Here is a 21,764-nt window from a genome sequence, read left to right on the forward strand (position 1 = left end):
TTTTTCACCCCGGTGATCTGGACTAGACCAGCCATAAGGGCACTCCTTTTAAACGTGGATTACTATATATTTTAATCGATTTCCCCCCCATTCTTTATTCCTTGCTGTTCCTATCGGTTGGTTAGGGAAGGAGTGGAATTAGACTACAGATGCTGGTGTGTCTTCTCCTTTGAATCAGTAACGTAAGCAAAGCAGTGCACTGGTTCCCACTTTTTCTGGTAGCAGTACAGATAAAACAATCCGTGTGACTATAGAAAAAGGCTATACAGGAACAGGCTATGTCAGGGCATGAGAATAGAGGTATTTTAATCAACGGACCAAGTAGGAGAAGGCTGGAAGGATTTTAAGGTCAAGAAGCAAACCATCCTTTGAGGCTGATTGAAACACCCCTCTGAGTGATTGAAAAACCTGAAGGAAATTTTATTTCTCTTCCCACTGGGGTCTGACCCACCCTCTCGGTGGGACCTGGAGAACTTACTTCAACAATCCACGTTTAAAAGCACCCTGAGCTAGAATCGCCATGGTGACACCCTGAGGGGCAGGCATGTTGGGCCAATTGGTTGGGCGTGTGGGGCCGAGGGATCAGGGTTCCTCACTGGAACGTCTTTTCTCAAGCAAGTGGGCAAACCTGATCTACATCCCGGCCCAAGTGTCCCTGATTCCCACTCATTCTCAGGCCTGCTGGGGAGAACGTGCTCTCGACTTCAGCCCGTTGTCCTTGAGTCGATGTGACAGGGAGGGGCTGGTCACTTCCTCCGTGCCTGGGCCTGGTTACTCTGTCCCTTTTGGTGCAGCTGTTTAACTTGGGCCAGGATGTCTCGTATCTTCCGCTGTGCCATCTGCAGGAAAACCAGAGAAGAGGCCAGAGTGAAGACCCCCTTGAGGATCCCCCAAAGGTAATGAGAGAGCCTGACCCCAGGGGAGAGAGGCCACCAAGACTTAGACACCGGCAACAAGCACAACAGGAAGAGCTAGGGTGAGCGGGACCCGAAGTTTCTCTGCCTCCCCGTGGGCCCTGAACACCTCCTGCGGGGCGGGGCAGGGAACCTGAGGGAGGGGGAGGGGGAGCCGGAAAACAAACTCATTCACCAGAATTGAAAAACTGACAATAGTTGCCACACACGCTACTGAACCCCAAACAGAACTCCCGGGGTTTCCAGGAGGATGTCTGGTCGGAGGGTCATCATGCGGGAGACCTCACAAATCAGACTCCCCGCTACGTGTGCGAACATCGCCAGCCAAGGGGATGAAGTCATGTCCAGACACGGATTTACAAATCAAATGGTGAAACCTGAGCAATGGACAAAAGACCCAAGGATCTGTCTCTTAGAGTCTTTCCCTCTCAAAGGTGCTTCGCTAAGAACAGAGCTCTGCCAGGGAAGCCAACTGGAACGGGGGCGCCCCTAACCACTGACCAGAATCGCTTCCTTCCATAAACGGAGAGCTCGGTTTCCTGGTTCAAGAGAAAGGTGGCGGAGGTGGGGGAAAAGGCTGTGGACTCAGGAGTCTCGTACTTCCCATGCAGTCGGCCGCACACGGATGATTTACAGAAGGTTTCCCTGATTCTCATTCTAACACATGAAAAACGCACGCACCCCCGCCGCCCAAGTCGGCACTGGGAATGTCCTGGCCCAGTGCGTCCTTGGATCTATCCTTCACGCGACCACGATGTACAATGAGGCTGTCACGGGGATTAAGTGAGCTCATATATGTGAGCCACACGGAACGGTGCTCGGTGTATCAGACGCACGCGGAAATCTAGGATACTATCGTGGCTCTTGTTCTCTGAGGACTGTCAGGGGAAGTTTCTCAGCCCAGGCCATACAGCAGAAAGGCCACATGGGGTCTGAGCTCCAAGCCCTCTGCCTCCAAACCCCAGCTCCTGGTGCTGCATGGCCACACCACACTGGGAACCGAGAGCCAGGAACTGGGGTTCTGGGTTCCTGTCCTACCCTGGACTGCTTAGGCAGCCACTAGCTTAGGAAGCTGCCTATCCTCTCAACAGAAGGGCTCATGTCCAGGAGTCCCCATATCCCTTCCCGTTCCACCGCCAGAGGATTTCAGGGCAACCCCACTACCTTCCAATCAACCTTTTCCTGCTTTTTTGAGATTCAGAGCATTTGAACCTAATATCCACCCTCTTTCCAGACTCCGGGGTCGGTCCCAATGCCGGGCAGTGCTGACTGGCCCACGAAGTGGTGTGGGGATGGTGAGTTCCGGAATGGGATAGCAGAACCGGAAGCAGGGATGGAGGTAGTCACTGTAAGAAAGCCAAAGGGACTGCACTGGCACAAGGCGGGGGAGTGCCCTGTGTACCTGGCTGGCATAAAAATGCCCAATGATCTTGACGATGACCTGGTCATTCTCATCCGGAGTCTGGTCTCTTGGCACCACCACCTCAGCCGCTGTCAAATTCTGCAACTCATTTACCTGGGCAGGGTGGGGGGCAGAGGGCAGCTTAGGGTGCTATCCGGAAAGCACAGAAGGGGCTGGAGGGAGGGGCAGGAGGCATGTCCCTAGCAGGTAACTGGAGAACCCGGGAGCCGGGCCAGGGAGGAGAATTAGGTAAAGGAGCAAGTGGGGGTCCTCAGGTCCTACAGGGTAGGGGAGTAGGAGGCCAGGGCAGAGCCGTGCGGTGTGAGCACTACGACCCAGCACATCCATCCCTGGCCCTCCAGGCTCACCGTTTTGCCACCTTTGCCAATGACTCTGCCAGCAGCGGACGCCGGCACCCGGATGTGGGTCTCCAGCTTCACTTCCTCCTTGGGACCAAAGAAGTTCTCCTCCTTGAGTTTTCCATAAATTCTTCCCTGAGCCTGAGAGGAGGAGGTCCTTGTTCATCAGCGGGCCACACACGACAGAAGGGAAGCAAAGGAACCGCCCGACCGGAGCCCCCAAGGTGCACCCGATCCCCTTTCACCCCACAGGCCCAGCTAAACCATTTACACCAGGGGATGCGAAAATGGCCCGTGAGCAGCGACCTATTCCTTCTGCTTCCTTGTAATGCTGGAGAGCCCGGGTGCAGTAACTGAACACATACTTCCAGGGACACTTCAGAAGCTACAAACCCCTGTGGGCTCTGGGATGATCGTGAACAAGGCAGCTCATCAAGTCAGCCAGAGGACAGGCTGCTGGACAGGCCCCACAGCCTCTGGAGCGTCCCCATTCTCTAGCCCTGCCTAGGTCAGGAGGAACCAACGGGTCGCTCTCTGACTCTGTGACCACCAGTTCAGGGACCCAGCAATGCAGCAGGACATAAAGAAAGAAAGGAGAGGAGGGAATTGGGCATCAAAGATCTTCCTACTAAGGGAAACAGGACACAAGAAAGAAGCCCTCAGCCTTCCTTCTGTCCCAGATTTCTGTTCACCTTCAGAAATAAAAAGCGAAGAAGTCAACAGAAATGGAGTCTGATGCCACACTGCCAGCCGGCACTGCCATGCCGCCCTCGGGCGCCCCCAGCTGGCTCAGTCAGCAGGGCATGCGACTCTCCATCTCAGGGTTGTGGCTGCAAGCCCCACGCTAGGTGTAGGAGTTACTTAAATAAATAAAAACTTTTTAAAAGAAAGTGTTATGTAGGGGTGCCTGGGTGGCTCAGTGGGTTAAGCCTCTGCCTTCAGCTCAGGTCATGATCTCAGGGTCCTGAGATCAAGCCCTGCATCAGGCTCTCTGCTCAGCAGGGAGCCCGCTCCCCCTCCCCCCGCCTGCCTCTCTGCCTACTTGTGATCTCTGTCCGTCAAATAAATAAATAAAATCTTTAGAAAAGGGGGGGGGGCTGCTCCTGGGTGGCTCAGTGGGTTAAGCCTCTGCCTCCAGCTCAGGTCATGATCCCAGGGTCCTGGGATAGAGCCTTGTATAGGGCTCTCTGCTCAGCATGGAGCCTGCTTCCCCCCCGCACCCCCGCTCTGCCTGCCTCTCTGCCTACTTGTGATCTCTACCCGTCAAATAAATAAATAAAATCTTTAAGAACTAAATAAATAAAAATAAAAATGAAATAAAAAGACGAAGGTGTTCTGCAGATTTCCATTCCCACCCAACCTCAATTCCTTCCTTTGGAAAAACAAAGATGAGAACCTTAAATTGGGCTTCTGGGGGTCCAGTGATGATGACCATACGAACTTTGGAGTCAGGAGTTTCAGGAGGAGCAATCTAGAAAGGAAAGAACTGGTCAAAGAGGTGTCCCCTACCTCCACCAAGCCCCCCACCACCATCCCAATTCCACCACCTACTTCCGAGGGCCAGGAGAAGCAACAACAAAGACCCTGAGCCCCAAGGGCACTGCCCTGCACCAAAAATGTGATGAGGACGTGTGCGTGTTGTGTGTGTGCATGCCAGGGACAGTCCCTAAGCAGGGCCTCCCCACCGCGCACCCTCCCAGCTTCCTGGGGAGGCTTCTGTGGGGTCCTGCTTGGAGTGGGGCACAGACAAAATGCCCACGGTGAGGAGAGCAAGGACCATACCGGCAGAAAAGAATCCCTGTGTCTGACCAACTCCTTTAGGACCGCCGACACTACTGGATTTAGGCTTGTGAAGATTAACTCTGTTTAGTTCGTGTCTCTTCTCTCTGCACCAGACCCCGGCCAAGGAAGGCGAAAAGACAGCTGGCACCTGCCGCAACCACTGAGCGCTGGGCACTGGCCGAGTGGGGGGGGGCAACTGCCTCACTTTGTGGCACTCGGACTGGGACTGCAGTCACGAGGGATCAGGGGCTGAGGCTCCAGGGCTGGGGGCTGAACCCGCATCAGTCCGTGTCAAAACCTAAGCTCTCCTCCCAAAGGGGACGGGGACTAGCAGAGAAAGAAGCCACCCAAGAGCGGCCCCATGGGGTATCCAGGAAGAAAGGCAGACGGGGTGGAAGCAGAGCGCTCCCCTCTTCCCAGGACCTGGAAGGAGGCAGAGCAGGTCACCTTAATGGAGGCGCTGGCGAATCGCGAGAGCTGTTTGATGTGCTGTCCCTTCTTCCCGATGATGGCCCCCACCGCCTGCGCTGGGATGAACACCTGCACCGTCTCCTGCTCCGGGGCCTGCTACCGGGGCAGGGCGCGTTACCACCGGGGGCAGGGCGCGGCCTGGAACCCTTCCACCCCCCAGGCGAGCGTCCTCGAAGAGAAGGAGCCAGACACTGGGTGGCCAATATGGGCGACCCGCGCCGGGGCTCTCCCCAGGGCCAAAAGGGACGAGAGACGGTGCTGCCACCAGGCGGCCTCTGTAGCACCATGCACACGGCTGGCAACACTGCACAAGAGGGGCATCCCAGACCTCCCGTCCCTCCTCCCTCTCTGCAAATTCCTAAGCATCAGGATCCCGCAGGGGACTTGACCCTAAGGGAGGCCGTGGAAGGGCCCAGGGCCCCCCGGTCAGGAAATCTTGCACCTACCATAAAGGAGCTGTAGGGAGCAGCCCCAGTGACACTGCTGGGAGGTGGTGGGACCGCACTGGACGAAGCTGGAAAAAGACCTACAGCCGCCAGGTTCAGGCCGGGTATGAGATGTGACTGCAGCTGGGGAAGGAAGGTGAGGAGGGAAGAGGTCAGCTCGTGCTGCAGGGCCTGGATGAACCCAGAGAGCAGTGCTGGGGTTGGGGGGGCTGCAAACACAGCAGAACTGGGTGCTTTTGCACAAAGCCTTCCTGCCCTTCTGGCTCTTGAACGCACACACACACACACACACACACACACACACACACACGAGGCGTGGGGCTGTGAGCAATGGGACATGACCGCTGGATCAAGAACCAGCAACACCAACCAGAAGGGTCAACCAGACCCTCAGATGTCCCATCTCCCCGGTGGCTTATTCCACTAACCCTGCCTGCACTGGAAAATTCCCATGAGAAGCCACAGCAAGGACAGATCTCCGTTCGACCTCCAGGGCTCACCTGTTTTCCTGTACCCCACATTCTCACTCTCCTTTTAAAAAAATCAGCTGAGGGACACCTGGGTGGCTCAGTCGGTTGACTGTCTGCCTTTGGCTCGGGTCATGATCCTGGGATCCTGGGATCAAGTCCCTCATCAGGCTCTCTACTCAGCGGGGAGCATGCTTCTCCCTCTGCCTCTGCCACTCATCCTCATTCTCAAAAATAAAGTCTTTAAAAATGAACGAATGAATGAAAACTTAATTTTAAAAAATCAGGGGTGCCTTCGGCTTGGGTCATGATCCCAGGGTCCTGGGATCAAGCCCCACATCGGGCTCTCTGCTCTGCAGGAGGCCTGTTCTCCCTCTCCCACCTCCCCTGCTTGCGTTCCCTCTCTCTCACTGCAGTCTGTCAAAAAAATAAATAAAATCCTTAAAAAAAAAAAAAGTTAAAAAATCAGATGAGGGGTGCCTGGCTGGCTCAGATGTTAAGCGTCCAACTCTTGACTGTGGCTCAGGTCATGATCTCAGGGTTGTGGGATCAAGCCCCACACTGGGATCCACACCCAATGCAGAATCTTCTTAGTCCCTGCCCCTCTCCCTCTGCTTCTCCCCCTGCTTGCCCTGGCTCTCGTGCTCTCTTTTATCTCTGAAATAAATATAATCTTAAAAAACAAATGAGATAAAAATTATGGCCACTCTCCTCACTGAAGGACCCACAACACCAATTTTATAGGAAGACCACAGACCTCAAAGCCCCTGATGAAACCCGACCCACACCTCAGGAATCAGATCAAGAATCTCTATTCATGGGGCGCCTGGGTGGCTCTGTGGGTTAAAAGCCTCTGCCTTCGGCTCAGGTCATGATCCCGGGGTCCTGGGATCAAGCCCCACATCGGGCTCTCTGCTCAGCGAAGAACCTGCTTCCTCCTCTCTCTCTCTGCCTGCCTCTCCACCTACTTGTGATATCTCTCTCTGTCAAATAAATAAATAAAATCTTAAAAAAAAAAAAAGAATCTCTATTCATTAAACCTCAAAGATCTGGAGGGCTGGAAATCCAAAGGCGTGTGGCCTGACCACCCCACGTGGAGGACCCCTTCTTCGGTGCCGCAGGCCCGGAGCATCAGGGGAAGCAGCGGCACCGGGCACTCACACTCATGGCGGCCACGTCGTTCTCATAGGCCTCCCGAACCTTCTTCATGATCTCCTGCTCGGCCCTGCAGCAGTTCTCAATGGCCCCCTTCACGGTGATGGTCCTCTCGGGATTATAGAGGGTGAGGTCCTGCAACCTGGCAGGACAGCAGGGCTGCGTCACCCTCCCACCAGCGAGAGGCCCCCGGCTGGGCACCAGTCCCAGCCACAGCTCCTGTAGGCTGCGTCCCTGTCAGCAAACAGCTCCCTGTCTCTGGCCTTCAGTCTGTCACCGGGGCAGGGCTGGGGCAAGCCAGGTACTGGGAGAGGAGAACACCCGACTGAAACCCCTCAATTTGCGAGGAGTCCGATCACAGACCACTTTTCAGCACTGGTAAAGCAAAGAGGACGCTCAGGACTGGAGGTTTCTCCAGTGGTTCTAGGCGACCCATCTCCTATGCTTTCAGAACGGAGCGAGTCTGGGATGAAATGCCGAGGCACAGTGCTCACAGAAGAGGTAACTGGTCTGCCTGGCTCCGGTTCTACCGGGAGGGGCGGGCCACGACACAAGGGAGCACACACTTAATCCTCAGACCGGGGCCTCGGTCAGTCTGCTTCTCACAGCCTGGCAAACACGCCTGAAACTGCCATCCCCCTCCCTGCCCCACCCCCACCCCGGCTGCAGGCTCTCCGAGATACAGGGGACAGGCGTGATGGGCAGCCCAGAGGAAGGAAGGATGTGCTCCAGCAACCCCAGCCCTCACAGAGATAACCAGTCTTTGCCACTTCACTGATCAAGCTTCCCTAGGGCAGAAACTGCATCCAACTTACGGCCCCAGTATTAAGGCTCACTACTGACACACCGCCGCCCCCGGGCAGCCCCCTCACAGAGAGGTAATTGGGAGCCTTACGAGGAGATGGTGATCTTCGTCTCTGTGTCCTGCTCTACCTTCTTCAGATTGCGCCCTTCCTTGCCAATGAGACGCCCCACAAAGTTATTATGGGCCAGGATCTTCAGGGGAACCTCGTCAGCCCTTGGGAAGGAGGGAGAAACAAGAGCTGTTAAACAGGGGGCCACGCAGAGACTCAGTCAGCCCGCCACTGCAGACGTGGGGTTTCCGGGACCAACCATGGCACAAAACTACTTTTGAGGGGCGCCTGGGTGGCTCAGTGGGTTAAGCCTCTGCCTTCAGCTCAGGTCCTGATCTCAGCGTCCTGGGATCGAGCCCCACATTAGGCTCTCTGCTCAGTGGGGAGCCTGCTTCCCTTCCTCTCTCTCTGCCTGCCTCTCTGCCTACTTGTGATCTCTGTCTGTTAAATAAATAAATAAAATCTTAAAAAAAAAAAAAAACACCTACTTTTGAAATCATTATGAAAATCAACAAATCGGTGGTTGCTTAGTGCTAGAGAAATGGGGAAGCACGGACGAGCCACCAAGGGGCACAGGGACTACCAGAGCAACAGCCATGCTCATTATCCTAACTGGGGTGATCGTTTCACGGGCACGTGCATATTAATACTCATTCAACTGTTTACTTTAGAACAGCCACACCATAGAATTCCATGCAGCGTTAGAAAGAATGAGGCGGGTGATTAACTGCTGATCCATAAATGGGAAAAAAGCGAACTAGAGAACACGTTCACTATGGTCCTATTTGTGCTGGAACATGCAGCACACCTGTGCATACGTACGTCCGTGGACCAACGCGCGCACACACACCTGTAAATGCACAGAATCGCTAAAAGGGTACATGGGTGTAACTTGTGGAAAAAAGGACCTCACGTTTCAGTTTACGTCCTGTCTCCTCTCTATCTCCACATTCTTGCGAATAAAGCATGTCAGAGCAGGGGAGGGCGGCCATCCCCTCCTCCTGAGAAACGCTGAGTGAAAGCCTTACGTTTTAGTGTCCTTGGCTTCCTTGTGCATGATCTCCAAGATCATCTTACAGGCAGACGAGCAGCCCTCCGGGGTCGAGTGGACGCTGATGGCCTTCTCCGCAGCACCTGCGTTCTCCTTCCTGTGCACGTCTATCCTGAGGACCACAAGGTCAAGGATGGTTAGGTCACTCCCTGGTGAAACCCGGAGTCTTCTTCACCCTCCTGGCCACCTCTCCTCAACCCAAAGTCCAGAAACGGCTCTTAGAACAAGTTCAAGTGCAGAAGTGGGAAGGGCAGAGAAAGGTCCAGGGGAACCCAGGCCGGCCCACTGAATGAGGAGGTGGTGGGGGACAACAGTGGCGTCTAGCATGGGAACACAGGGCTGGCAATCAGCAGCCCACAGCTCTGAAGCTGCATTTCCCCTTCAACACTGGGTGCCCCCGTGAAACAACTATAAAGGGAAGGCACACTGTTCCAAATTAAAAGTAAATAATTAAGGATGCATTTGGAATAAGGACATGATGTGACCTGTTCTTTTCCAGAGTACCCTGACCAGCTATAAAGATCAGAGAAGAGAGGTCAACTATATTCAAATTAAAAAAAAGAAAGTCTGAGATGCCTCGGTGGCTCAGTCAGTTGAGTGGCTGCCTTCAGCTCGGGTCATGAGCCCAGGGTCCTGGAATCGAGTCCTACATCAGGCTCCTTGCTCAGCGGGGAGCCTGCTTCTCTCTCTGCCTCTGCCTGCTTGCTTCTCTACTTGTGCTCTCTCTCTGACAAATAAATAAATAATATCTTTAAAAAAGAAAAAAAGTCAAATTTAAAAAAAGAGATGAGAGGGGTAGCAGTGGTGGTACAGGAGATGGGGCAGGATGGTGACCTATCACTGAGGGTTGGCTCTGGCCGGGCTGCCCATCCCAGGGGCCACCAGCAGACTCTGTGGCTGACTCACCCAGACTCGGTCTGCCCGAGGACACTTCCTACAAGAAATTCTAGAATGCCTCCTACTAATAATGGTGCGGCCCAGCCACTGGCCAGCAAATGGCATGCCTCAGGTCCATTCAACCTCCCCAACAGCCCCCACCTTTCCAGGAGGCTGAGATTGGAACAGTGACCATCCCCCTTCCCCAATGAAGAGAAAAGGGAACACATTCCAGGAAACATTTCCTGAAAGGTATATACTGAGACACGCCCGGCGTGCAACCAGGAGGCACCCCAGCTCCCAACGGCCCCGCAGCCAAGACTCACTTGGACTGGGTCTGTTTCGTGATGTTTCGTATGGTGGCCCCCTCCTTGCCGATGATGGCACCCACATACTGGGTGGGCACCAGGAGCCGCAGGGGGATATCCACTTGCTGCTGCTTGGCTGGGGCCCCCGCTGCCACAGGGGAGCCCTGGCGGGGCTGACCCCGAGAGCCAAAGCCGCCTCGACGCCCGTTCTCAGGACCCTGTGCTATCTGCTCGTCAGGAATGTAGGAGACCTTCAAGGCGTGGTTCTCCAGCTGGTGGCCATTCAGCTTCATGATGGCTCTGAGGACAGAGGGAGAATCTACTGGTCCCTCCAGTCCACGCCAATCACACCAAAGGCCCTCTGTGTGTGAAGCACTCCGGGTTACAACTTGGAACACACTGAAAGTAACGGAGATGACCACCTACCCACCACTCCCACCTCCACCTCAGAGAACTGTCCAGTCTAAATGGCTGAAAACATCAAAGGAAAACCTAAATAAGTTATTCTCAATGAATTTCGAACTGGCTTATTAGTTCCAGCCAGAACTACATATCACAGGTTACTCTGAGAACCACATGTGATTCGCAGTAAGTAAATAAATATAATAAACACACGATGAAAGAAGAGACTTGTTTTTACACCTGCTGAGTCTGAGCCTGGCACCTTCCATATCTGAGGAAACCGTTTGAGGGGGGAGGGGAGAGGGAGAGGCTGGAGACAGAATGTCCTGCTTACAGCTTGGAAGCTGGAGTTTAAGTCTATCTGGAATGTCTGAAAAAGCAAGCTTCCTCCCATCCCACAGCAGCCGATGCAGGTCAGAAATGTTAACAAGGCAGCAACAGGCCGTGGGGAGTAAGCCGGTGTTGACATGACCTTTAGAGCCACGCTAAGGAAGGGGCAACAGGGACGTCCAGAAAATCCTGAGCCCAAGAGCCACTTAAAAAAGTGCGGGCATGGGGCGCCTGGGTGGCTCAGGGGGTTAAGCCTCTGCCTTCGGCTCAGGTCATGATCCCAGGGTCCTGGGATCGAGCTCGGAGTTGGGCTCTCTGCCCAGCAGGGAGCCTGCTTCCCGCCACCCCCCCACCGCCACCTACTTGTGATCTCTGTCTGTTCAATTAAAAAAAAAAAAAAATTGTGGGCAGGGCGCCTGGCAGGTTCGGTCAGTAGAGTATACTAACTCTTGATCTCGGGACCCTGCGTTCGAGTACCACGTTGGGTGTAGAAATAACTTAAAAATAAACTGTAAGGGGCACCTGGGTGGCTCAGTGGGTTAAGTTAAGCCTCTGCCTTCGGCTCGGGTCATGATCTCAGGGTCTTGGGATCGAGCCCCGAATCGGGCTCTCTGCTCAGCAGGGAGCCTGCTTCCCCCCCACCCCTCTCTGCCTGCCTCTCTGCCTACTTATGATCTCTTTGTGTCAAATAAATAAATAAAATCTTCAAAAAAATAAAAAATAAAATAAATAAAATAAACTTTAAAACAAAATAAAGAAAAAAGAAAATAGGATTTGAGGAAGCGGTGGGATCCCTGTACCATCAGCAGGCTAGAGGCCGCATGCTGAAGGAACAAGAAAGCTCTCAAAAGCCCAATGTGGCAAAAAGCCCGTAACAGGTCAGATATGAATGAATACATGCATGGACTATACAAGGTCTGTCAGTACCAGCAGGTGAGAAGTGTAACTGCTCAACCAAAGGGCTTAAGGAGCTAGAAAGCATGCGTGTGACTGGACGAACAGGACCCTACAAGAGCAGAAACTGGGCTCGCGGCATCATCCGCAAAAAAATGTCTGCCCCCGCCACATCAGAACACCAACAAATCCCTTCTGTGAATCTCGCAGTTCCTCCTCACTAACACTAGATGGCGCCGTCAACACGGCAAAGGACCCTGCCAGGGCAACTAGACATCCCAGAGAAAGCCCACCTTTTCTCCTAGAGGATTTCCCACCTTTCCTGGGAAGGTTTCTCTGGGTCCCTTCCTGTCCATGATTTGCTATCAATCCTGATGAGTTTCTGAACCCTTGAGACCCCTGAACCAAAAAAAGTCTGCGAATGGCTGTCACCGTAACAGAACCCAAGCAGGCACTCTTGCCTGCCTCCAGGGCCTCATGAAGACCCTCCCCACCCCGCTTTCCAGCCCACTCACTGCCTGGTCTGTTCCCGGTTGGAATAGGTGACATTCACCACCGCCGTCTCACTCTCGGTGTTCACTGGGGGAGCAAAACAGAGGCCAAGGTTAGAGCAACACAATCTGGAGATGCCACCAATGAACCCCAAGTGTCAAAAGCTCATCCTTCCAGGGTAGAAGACGTTGAATGTGTTGGAAGAAGGAAAGACCTGAATGACAAGGCAAACTACCCACCCTCGAGGCCAGTCTCTCCAGAACTAGAAAATTCAAATTAACCTTTTTGCATTTTCCCATCCGTGTCTTCCTCTAAATTTCCCCCTGGCCAGCACCTCCCAGCCCCCGACCCCACACTGGGCAACCAAACAGCGTGGTCAGCACAGCAGTTAGGCAGCAAGGAGAGCACACACACCGGGTCTGGGATTTCCCGTTTATTCTTGGGAAGTTAAACTTTGTCAAAAATCCACACACAGTAAGATCAGCAATTTACGGAAGCAAACATCCCAAACATGGTCTGTAAGCATATGGCAAAGAGACCCACTTCTGCTGCAGACCATCCTCAAGGACAGATGGACCACAAGTGAGCTATCATAACCTAAGCTAAACGGGCTAAGAGGAGTAGCTACTGGGGAACCAAGGGGTGGCAATTTCCTGACTCGGTCTTCCACACCTCTTGGCAGTGAAAATGCACATTCTATCCATCATAAATTCATGGTGCCTGCCATGAATCCCATCCAAGTCCTCTGTTCTTACCATGAAACCTCTTGGTCTTCATTCATTTGATTCTGTCATACACTCTTTCCTACAGGGAGAGACTGGGCTGGACGATAGAATTCCAGGCGGTCTGAGGGCACATTTCTTATTTTAAATTAGTAAAATTAACCTGTCTTGTGTCTGTCTTTTGATTCGGGGTTCCCTGGGCCAGCTCAGCCCTGGCGTGGAGGACAGTGACAAAAACCAAGCCTCTGCCCCCCTCACCCTGAGGATAACAAATGCTCAGCACAGACCACTCTAAGCCCCTCTGGCCTTCATCCGCAGAGCTCCCCCAGCTCAGCGGTGAGTGAGGGAGAGTCCGCAGGAACAATCTTGCCCATTAAACTGAAACCCCATAATGAATGAAACTGACAAAGGCCCTGCCTTCCTGGAACTTACATTCTAGGGGGAGCAGACAACACAAAGCACAATAAGCAAATTCTCTAGCCTATCAGAAGTTGATGAATGCCATGGAGAAATGTCAATCAAGGTTAAAGGAGGTGGTAGGAAGAGGTGCGTTTTAAACAGAGTGGACAGGGGGAGCCTGGGTGGCTCAGTGGGTTAAGCCTCTGAATTCGGCTCAGGTCATGGTCTCAGGGGCCTGGGATGGAGCCCCACATCGAGCCCCACAACGGGCTCTCTGCTCGGCAGGGAGCCTGCTTCCCCCTCTCTCTCTGCCTGCCTCTCTACCTACTTGTGATCTCTGTCCGTCAAATAAATAAATAAAATCTTTTAAAAAATAAATAAACAGAGTGGACAGAAAGGACCTCACTTAGAAAGTGACACCAGAAGACTTTCTCTGTTGTCCAGCAAAATCAAACATTTCCCATTTCTGTTCTCTCCAGGGAGCAGGTCTCCCCTCCTGATATGATGTGTTAGAGCTCCCCAGTAAGCCCTGGACAGATGTACACTAGCTTGGCCTCGGGACCTCCCTCCCAGCACAGCTCACGCTGAGGTCCCCAGCCAGCACTCATTCTGGCTGTTTGTCCAGGAGTAACTCAGTCATTAGTCCAACGCGCAAGCCGGATGGGGCAATGGTTATCCGTGTGTCCAGCTGTGTCCCGGCATTTATGATAAAAAGGCAACCTACAGGATCAGAGCAGGAGAACACACTTGATGGACTCAGCACTTTACCTCAACGCAGGCTGGTATTTTAATCTACAGTGATTTCTAGATTGCGCCTTTTCACAGAAAATGGAGATAAGCGATTAAATCTCGACGGGGTGATTTCTTTACGTTTCTCGGAGAACTACAAACTCCAACTGTATCTTCTCGGAACGGCCAAGCTCTACCTTGTATCCATTCATTCAAAATCATCATTTTCGCTCATTTCCTCTTAAAATTATTTATAACTTGAAGCAATGGAGAAACCTCAGAAATCTTAGCAAATAGTGTATGACCCAGACTTCTTAGTATTTCTTCTGAAATACTAAACGCACTCTTGAAACACCGCACCCTGCCCATCGCCATGCACCCAGTAATAAAATCTTTTTTTTTTAATTGACCAGACATGTAGCAGATCATCAGAGCTTCTGCAAAGAGATAACCAATTACTATTCCAGCCAAATATTAAGAATCATGAAGCTTTTAAAATGCAGGAGCTGCAGACTTCCTCGGGCTGAGTGCCAATTTCCATGCTCATCCTACTGCTCAACTCTTCAGACCTCTCTTTCAACCGTGACTGATCCCTAAGAGCCTGGGACCCCATGCAGGAAATGGGTGACTTTTGTTCATTAAACAGGGAAACCCGCTCCAGAGAGAAGCAGCACAGCCAAAGCCAGGCCGACGTGCCTACCTCCCCCGTGTGTGTTATCTCCCTTCATGCCATGTTCTGTCTGTCTGTCTGTCTGTTTTTGGTATGCCAGGTGGTTGTGGTCATGGAAAACGAAGCAGAGAAGATCCCCCAAACTGCTCCAGCATGCATCCCCCACCTCCCCACTGCCCATGGCCTCTGTACCCTTACCTTGCTCGCAGTTCTCCACTGTACCGTACTGAGCAAGCAGGCTGTCCAGCACCTAGGGGCATGGAGGAGAGAGGAGGGGAGGCCTACTCTGAGCATCCCAGGAACTGTTCACGAAGCCGGCCGCCGGACACCGTCACCCCAGAGCACGAGGGCACAGGCATAGCCTCAGGAGGGGACTGAGTAGTATACCTTGCTGGACGTACTCTTTGTAGGGTACTGATACTGCTGGTAACTTGTCGAGGTATCAAGTGCACAAATGCACTTGAGCACAACAAAAAGGCATCCAAGGGCCTTTCTGGAAGGAGACTTGGGCCTCTGGGGTCTAAGTCTCGGGACAAGCCCAAAGGGCTAACCTGGGTAGTCCCAGGCTGCGGAGGAGACCCAACCAACCTCCCTCAGCACTAGCATTCCTGGCAGACCCCCACACCACCGGGGCGGGGCAGGGGTGGGGGATTCCCCAGTCATCTCTGCCAACTCAGACTGGCCTGGACTTCCTTTCCCGTCTCCACTTCCCCATGTCTTGCGTTGCCCCCAATCACTTACTTCCCAACGGAGCTGGGGTGGGATATTTCGAATCTGAATTTTCCGACTCCTGAAATAAGAGGGAACAGGATTAATGGTCATGAAGCTCTGGATGCTTTAGGGACCTATGACCTGGCAGTGTTTAACCCCTGTGTGCGTCTTTATCTCCCTACCTCCTATTCAACACCAAAGTCTGAGAATTCAACAACGATAACCTTTGGGAATGAAGATCTAGGAGAAGGGCGCCTCACTTCCCAGGGTAAATGATCAGTGCAACCACTGACAGGAAGACTGAGATCAGAGGCCCGAGGTACCAGGGTACCATAATCCCCCTCAAACCGAACCTGCTTTGTTTGTCCCTCCACCCAGGTCTCTCCCTCTCTTACCTTCACTAGCCACCTATTTTCACCTCTTACCACCTACGGAGGTGTCAACGTTTCAGGGACTAGGAATCCGAAGCTGCTACAGAGACATCATTCATTAATCTGATACCCATTTAACTGTGCCTAGTTCAAGCTGTACTTTGTTCTAGATACTGGCAACACAGTGACAAACAAAAGAGACAAGGTACCTGGCCTCAAGGTGCTCACAATTTATTGGGAGAGACATACATGCAAATAACTGACAGCAGGCTGGTGGTACGGCAGAGCCCAGTGTTTCTGATGCAGGTATGGATTTAAATCTCTGTTCCACTTAAGAGCACTGATCTTAAAATTATTTCACTTCTATGAGGCTCACTTTCCTTTCTTTGTAAAACAGGGATAATACCTATTCACAGGGTGGTTTCAGGTGATGTTAGATAATATCAGAGCTTAGCAAAGGGCTTCAAGTACTTAAGGTGTAGTAACAGCCGCTCCTGAAATACTAAGGCGGAAACACACCGAAAGGGCATCAGGACCGCCACCTTCCCTCCTTCCAGATGCCTTCTCTTGTCTCCTTCCCATGTTTCAAATACCTCTTAGAAGTGTAATCTTCCCCAGGAAGGCTTTCAGGTTCAAGGTTGATTCCCAGGGCAATTAACTGCTCACTACCCAAATCGATGTCCTAATCCCTGGGCTTAACTAACATTTCAATTGACTTGATCTTCACTGGTCAATTGTCATTTATGTCTCGGTATATCCTCGATCACAAACTTAGTTCAGGGACATGGTCCAATGAAATTCTAACGGCATGAGGGAAAACGAACCTGGGAAGCAGAAAATCCAGTTCTAGCTCTTAAACTACCGGACTGGGTCTTCATCTGACTAAGCCAAGTAAGCTTCGGGCCTCAGCGTTCCTACCGGGCCCTTGTCAGCTCCTGCCAAGCTAGAGGAGACGGGTGTTGAAAACACAGGACGAAGGGATGCTAAGCTCTCACCATAAAAGCTTCCCTCTGGGCTCTGTCCTACCTAAGTCCGCTCACTCACTCCATCCCTGGGACCTTAAAGCGTCAAATGGAAACTGAAGGGTCTCCAAGATCCCTTCTAGGCTGTGCAGCTCTGAGCATGGAAAAGTCTTTATTGATGAAATACACAAAGGAAATCTCTTCCTGGGACAAAATGACTGTAGGGAAAAGGAGGATCCATGTTGAAGGGAATCTACATGTTTAAGGCTCTTTACCTAGGGTGGTTCATGAACCCGATCTAAAGTCATCAGACTACACTGCAGAACAAGACAGCAAGGATAAGAACCACGTCCAGTTCCTGTCCGGTTCCGGGTCCTCAGATCCCACACCAGGCCACCTTCTTTGATTCCATTCATAGGCAAAAGAGGGGGCCTGAGGTATGGCCTTGTGAGGGATGATGTCCCATAGAACATTCATTTTGTGCCCAAACATACAGAGAAAATGCAGAAACCCTCACAGTAGAAGTCCCAACTGTAGGGAGAATTACGGAAGAGATGGTTACACCACTGAAGACTGAAGACACGGGTCTAGCTTGATGCCCCACGACAGGAGTCCTTCCCTCTAGCAAACTCTTGCAGATGAAAAGGCGGGGGCTGCCTGCCTGGGAGCTCAGACCAGTAAGGGCCTATAGCAACCACAGTGCGGGAGCTCAGTGTGAAGATGGCTCTTTCAAGATGGTCCCTTAGTGTAATCTCAGGTAGAAGGTCAGAAATACCCTCCTCCTCCTCCTCCTTCAAACTCCTAGGTTTAGGGACTTTTCTTTTCAAGGTAGGGAAGAGTTGGGGAGGGGATGGGGTGAGGAAATCGAATCTCAGTTTGGGGTTTTAATCCATATCCTGAAAGCAATGGCAGTTTGGAATGTCTGGAATGTTCCAGGAGAAGGAGGGGGAGGAGGGCAGGGCCACACAACCAATGAAAGAAAAGACCTCCCGGCAGCCCTCTCCCACCCCCAAGAGGCAGAGACTCACCCACCCCTCTAGGACACACACACCCAATCCTGGGAACCCCGTCAGGCCCCCAAACCTCCTTCCCGAAAGCCCCCAACCCTGACACACACACTACAGAAGCCACGGAAGACCCTTTGTCTTTTAAGCTCTTGGCCTGGTTTCTATTACTGATGGTGCTACCTAATTTCTTTCAGGCCCAAAGCACGTGGGGCGATGTTGCGAACTGTACCCAGTCCTCCCCTCCCAGGACCCCCGGTGAACTCCTCTGCCCCACAAACTATGGAAGGCCAGGTGCAAGCTGGGCCAGAGTGGTATGTGGAGGGCTTGGGGGTCCAGAGAGAAGCCATGGCATTTGATGGCTCGTACCATGGTTTCCTCCTGTGGAATCGGACAGGGCTTTTGTGAGCAGACTTCCAGAGATAAGCTGCGCGAATGGGGGTTCCTTTTGTGGGAGTGGACTCACAATCCCTGGCCAGGTCCTCAGGAGCCCACAGGCATCCAGACAAGCATGGAGGGAGACAGGGAGGAAGGGCTGGCCAGGAGCACTCTCACTGGGCGATGGTAATGCAGTCGTTACAATATTTAGACGTCACTGCTGGGGCAACAGTGGGAAATACCAGCGCCTCCAGTCCCAGTCCCCTGCCTCCCCCAACAACTAAAGGGTCCTGGTACGTCCCAGGGCCCCACTCCACACTCCAGTGCACCAGCCTCCACTACGGCTGAGCAGTACCTCTGCCCTACAGGTAATAGGGCCCTCTACTCTGAGCGGAGCCTGGAGGGCCCAAACCCCAATACCCCTCGTTCAGAAAAAGCAAGAGAATGCCTAGAGGTTCACGAAGCACACCTCAGCACCCAGGAGCTGATAAACCTGTTGAGTGATAGCCCCTGGCAACGAAGGCAATGGTTTCACCAACCTAATTCCTTCCCTGGGTGCCAACGCCCTGTGGCTTCTGACCTCTTTGCCTGCCTTGACCTGAAGGGCAAGTTACCAAGCCCTGGGGCAGCTCCCAGGACAGAGGAACCACAGGGGACCCACCTCTCCAATGCTGGGGGAGGAGGGTGTGAGGGTAGGGTGGGGGGCCATGAAGGCCACAGAGACCAAGTGACCATTTTTCTCAAGCCTCAAGTCTCAAAGACTTTCTCAAGTCGTTCTTAAGACTATCTCAAGATGGTCAAGAAAGACCATCTTTCTCAAGGGAAGATTTCAGCAGAGAACAGAGGGAGAGAGCACCCATGCAACAGCGTAAGGAGTTAAGGAGCAAAACCAAGAATTTCCGGAAGCACAGGAACCGGACACCGGAAAAGGACGTGGTTGGGAGTTCTCCCTGGGAAGGAATTCTCATCCTTTTCACCTTTTCAGAGAAGTGTCACTGACTTAGACTGGGAAGGAAAACAAGTCAATTAGGGAAGGGCCAGCATTTGAGGAATGCTTAAAAGATGCGAGGCTGAAATTCAGCACTTGCTAGAAGACCCTCATTACCCGTGAGGGTGGGGTCCGAGGCTCCATTTTACAGACCAGGACCCTGAGAATGGAGATTGAGTATTTCTGCCAAGCACACAGCTACTAAAAGCCTAGTCAGGCTTGGAACTCAAACCTTGTCTGATTCCAGACTCTGTGTGCTGTTCCGTGCTGCTATTTTGATGGAAGAAAGAAGACAAAAAGCCTTTGCCAAAACTCAGCCAAGTCTGGCCAAAGGACAACCAAAAATATTCAGAATTTGGGGCGCCTGGGTGGCTCACTCAGTCAAGCAGTTGCCTTCGGCTCAGGTCATGATCTCAGGATCCTGGGATCGAACCCCAAGTTGGGCTCTGCTCAGTGGGGAGTCTGCTTCTCCCTTTTCTCTCTGCTGCTCCCCCTGCTTGTGCTCTCTCACTTATAAACTCTAATAAAATAATTTTAAAAAATCTTTAAAGAAAAAAATATTCAGAATTCATACAACAGGGGTGCCTGGGTGGCTCAGTCATTGAGCATTATTTGCCTTTGGCGCAGGTCATGACCTCTGATCACCAGGAAGCCCGCTTCTCCCTCCCCACTCCCTGTCAATAAATAAATAAGATCTTAAAAAAAAAAAAATTTCATACAACATAGTGAACAGCGGGCCTGCCTAAGCGGGTACTATTCTCCAATAAATCAAAATGTCCCACCTGTAATTCCATAAGCTCTTAACTTCTCCCATAAGTGGGTGAAGTGATTCTACTGCATACTGAACACTGATTAGATACGGATAACACTGCTAATTAAAATCCGTGATTTTGTAAGTTCTTATTTTTTTAAGTAGGCTCCATGCCCAGTGTGGAGCCCAACACAGGTCTTGAACCCTCGACCCTGAGATCAGGAGCTCAGCTGAGATCAAGAGTCAGATGCCTAACTGATTGAGCCACCCAGGCGTCCCTCAAGTTCTTATATTTAAAAAAAAAAAAAAGAGAGAGAGAGAGAGAGAGAGAGATAGGGAGCCTGGGTGGCTCAGTCAGTTAAGTGTCTGCCTTCAACTCAGGCCATGATCCCAGGATCCTGGGATCGAATCCCGCATCAGGCTCCCTCACTCCACCTGCTTGTGCACTCACACATGCTCGAGGGCTCTCTCTCTCTCTCTCTCTCTCTCTCTCTCGCTCTCCCACGAATAGACAAAAACTTTAAAAAGAGAGACAAACAACTACAGATAAAATAAGGTGCCCAGGGCGCTCTGCTCAGCGAGGAACCCGCTTCCTCCTCTCTCTCTGCCTGCCTCTCTGCCTCCTTGTGATCTGTCAAATAAATTAATTAATTAAATCTTTAAAAAATAATAAGGTGCCCAGGATTTGGAGCAAAATAATCAGAGGGTGAAGAAAAAATAAACCGGCTCGACATGTTGGTATTTCTAAAGCTAGGTGATGGGTACATCGGAGACTTATTACATTATCTTTTATACTTCTTCACTTGTGTACTTTTTTCCCATCATTAAAATTGTTCTAAGTGGGGCTCAAACCCAGGACCGTGAGATCAATACCTGGGCCAAGACCAAGAGTCAAATGCTTAAGCAACTGAGCCACCCAGGGGCCCCTAAAACTTTTTTCATATTACTCCAGGTTAGCCAGTTTTAAAGTCATAGCAGGTTCCAAATAAATTAATGGATCTAACGAGGTTTTCCAGTTGGGGTTGTATGACCAAGAAGGCAAGCCTCCGAGATGAGCCTGCTGGGGACTGGAGGGGGCAGGGGCCTGGGGTCCAGGGCTGAGAGGAGCGGATACACAAACAACAGCCTTCAGAATGGGGCCTCCCCACAGGGCAGAAGGCACAGGAGGTATAAGGACTCCAAGTCTCCTGGAAAATGGCTGAAACCTGCCCCAGGGAGTGTTCTATTCCTTTTTCCATCCCCACAGCCCCAGAGGAAGGGATCTCACCCCCCTCTAAAAGGAGAAGTTCCTTTAAACCAGGTGGCCTAAACCAGCAGAAAGTGGGGGGAGTGGGAGGGAAGCAGCAACAAGTTTTGGAAATCTTGTCAAGCTTGGGGCCCCTGATCAAGAGTCAAACCTGGACTTTCATCTCGGCAGAGAACCAGGATTAAACTGGGATTTCCAGATGAGATCCTTCACCTCCAGCCCTCCCCCAGGCTGTGATTTTCTGCCTAGCAGGCTGTGTGGCCTTGGACAAGTCCAACCTTCAACCCTCTGGACCTCAGTTTCTCACTTGTAGGAAACAAGGACCAGGAGTGATCTGTTTTACAAGGGCTTGTGTTCCCAGCAGGGATCAACCCTGTCTACCTATAGGAAAAGGCTTTCTTAATCTGAGGAATTTTCTATGGCCTAATGGTCTTAAATAAGTGGTTCTTTTTTTTTTTTTTTTTTAAGATTTTATTTATTTATTGGACAGAGAGTACACAAGCAGGGGGAGCAGCAGACAGAGGGAGAGAGAGAAGCAGGCTCTCCGCTGAACAGGGAGCACCACACGGGGCTCGATCCCAGGACCCTAGGACCATGATCTGAGCCAAAGGCAGACGCTTAACCAATGGA

At 52.0% G+C, this 21,764-nt stretch overlaps 1 protein-coding gene across 2 annotated transcripts in view; it reads right to left on the minus strand.

Annotated features, from left to right (window-relative positions):
• Nucleotides 1–746: 746 nt before the first annotated feature.
• Nucleotides 747–21,764, minus strand: part of LOC111151570 (insulin like growth factor 2 mRNA binding protein 1) — a 40,065-nt gene continuing 19,047 nt past the window's right edge. The window contains exons 3-15 of one of the 2 annotated variants that reach the window (XM_022509641.1): nucleotides 15,465–15,513; nucleotides 14,922–14,973; nucleotides 12,227–12,290; nucleotides 10,104–10,385; nucleotides 8,879–9,013; nucleotides 7,892–8,014; nucleotides 7,003–7,138; nucleotides 5,375–5,497; nucleotides 4,905–5,024; nucleotides 4,072–4,146; nucleotides 2,685–2,816; nucleotides 2,317–2,430; nucleotides 747–839 (exon numbers count right to left, since the gene is read on the minus strand). In XM_022509641.1, coding sequence (XP_022365349.1) covers nucleotides 747–839; nucleotides 2,317–2,430; nucleotides 2,685–2,816; nucleotides 4,072–4,146; nucleotides 4,905–5,024; nucleotides 5,375–5,497; nucleotides 7,003–7,138; nucleotides 7,892–8,014; nucleotides 8,879–9,013; nucleotides 10,104–10,385; nucleotides 12,227–12,290; nucleotides 14,922–14,973; nucleotides 15,465–15,513 — 1,498 coding nt within the window. The remainder of the gene's footprint in view (nucleotides 840–2,316; nucleotides 2,431–2,684; nucleotides 2,817–4,071; nucleotides 4,147–4,904; nucleotides 5,025–5,374; nucleotides 5,498–7,002; nucleotides 7,139–7,891; nucleotides 8,015–8,878; nucleotides 9,014–10,103; nucleotides 10,386–12,226; nucleotides 12,291–14,921; nucleotides 14,974–15,464; nucleotides 15,514–21,764) is intronic. The other variant, XM_022509643.1, reaches the window with a different exon arrangement.

This window comes from Enhydra lutris, unplaced genomic scaffold, assembly GCF_002288905.1.
Source record: "Enhydra lutris kenyoni isolate GAN:26980312 unplaced genomic scaffold, ASM228890v2 scaffoldscaffold26, whole genome shotgun sequence".
Classification (NCBI taxonomy): Eukaryota; Metazoa; Chordata; class Mammalia; order Carnivora; family Mustelidae; genus Enhydra; species Enhydra lutris.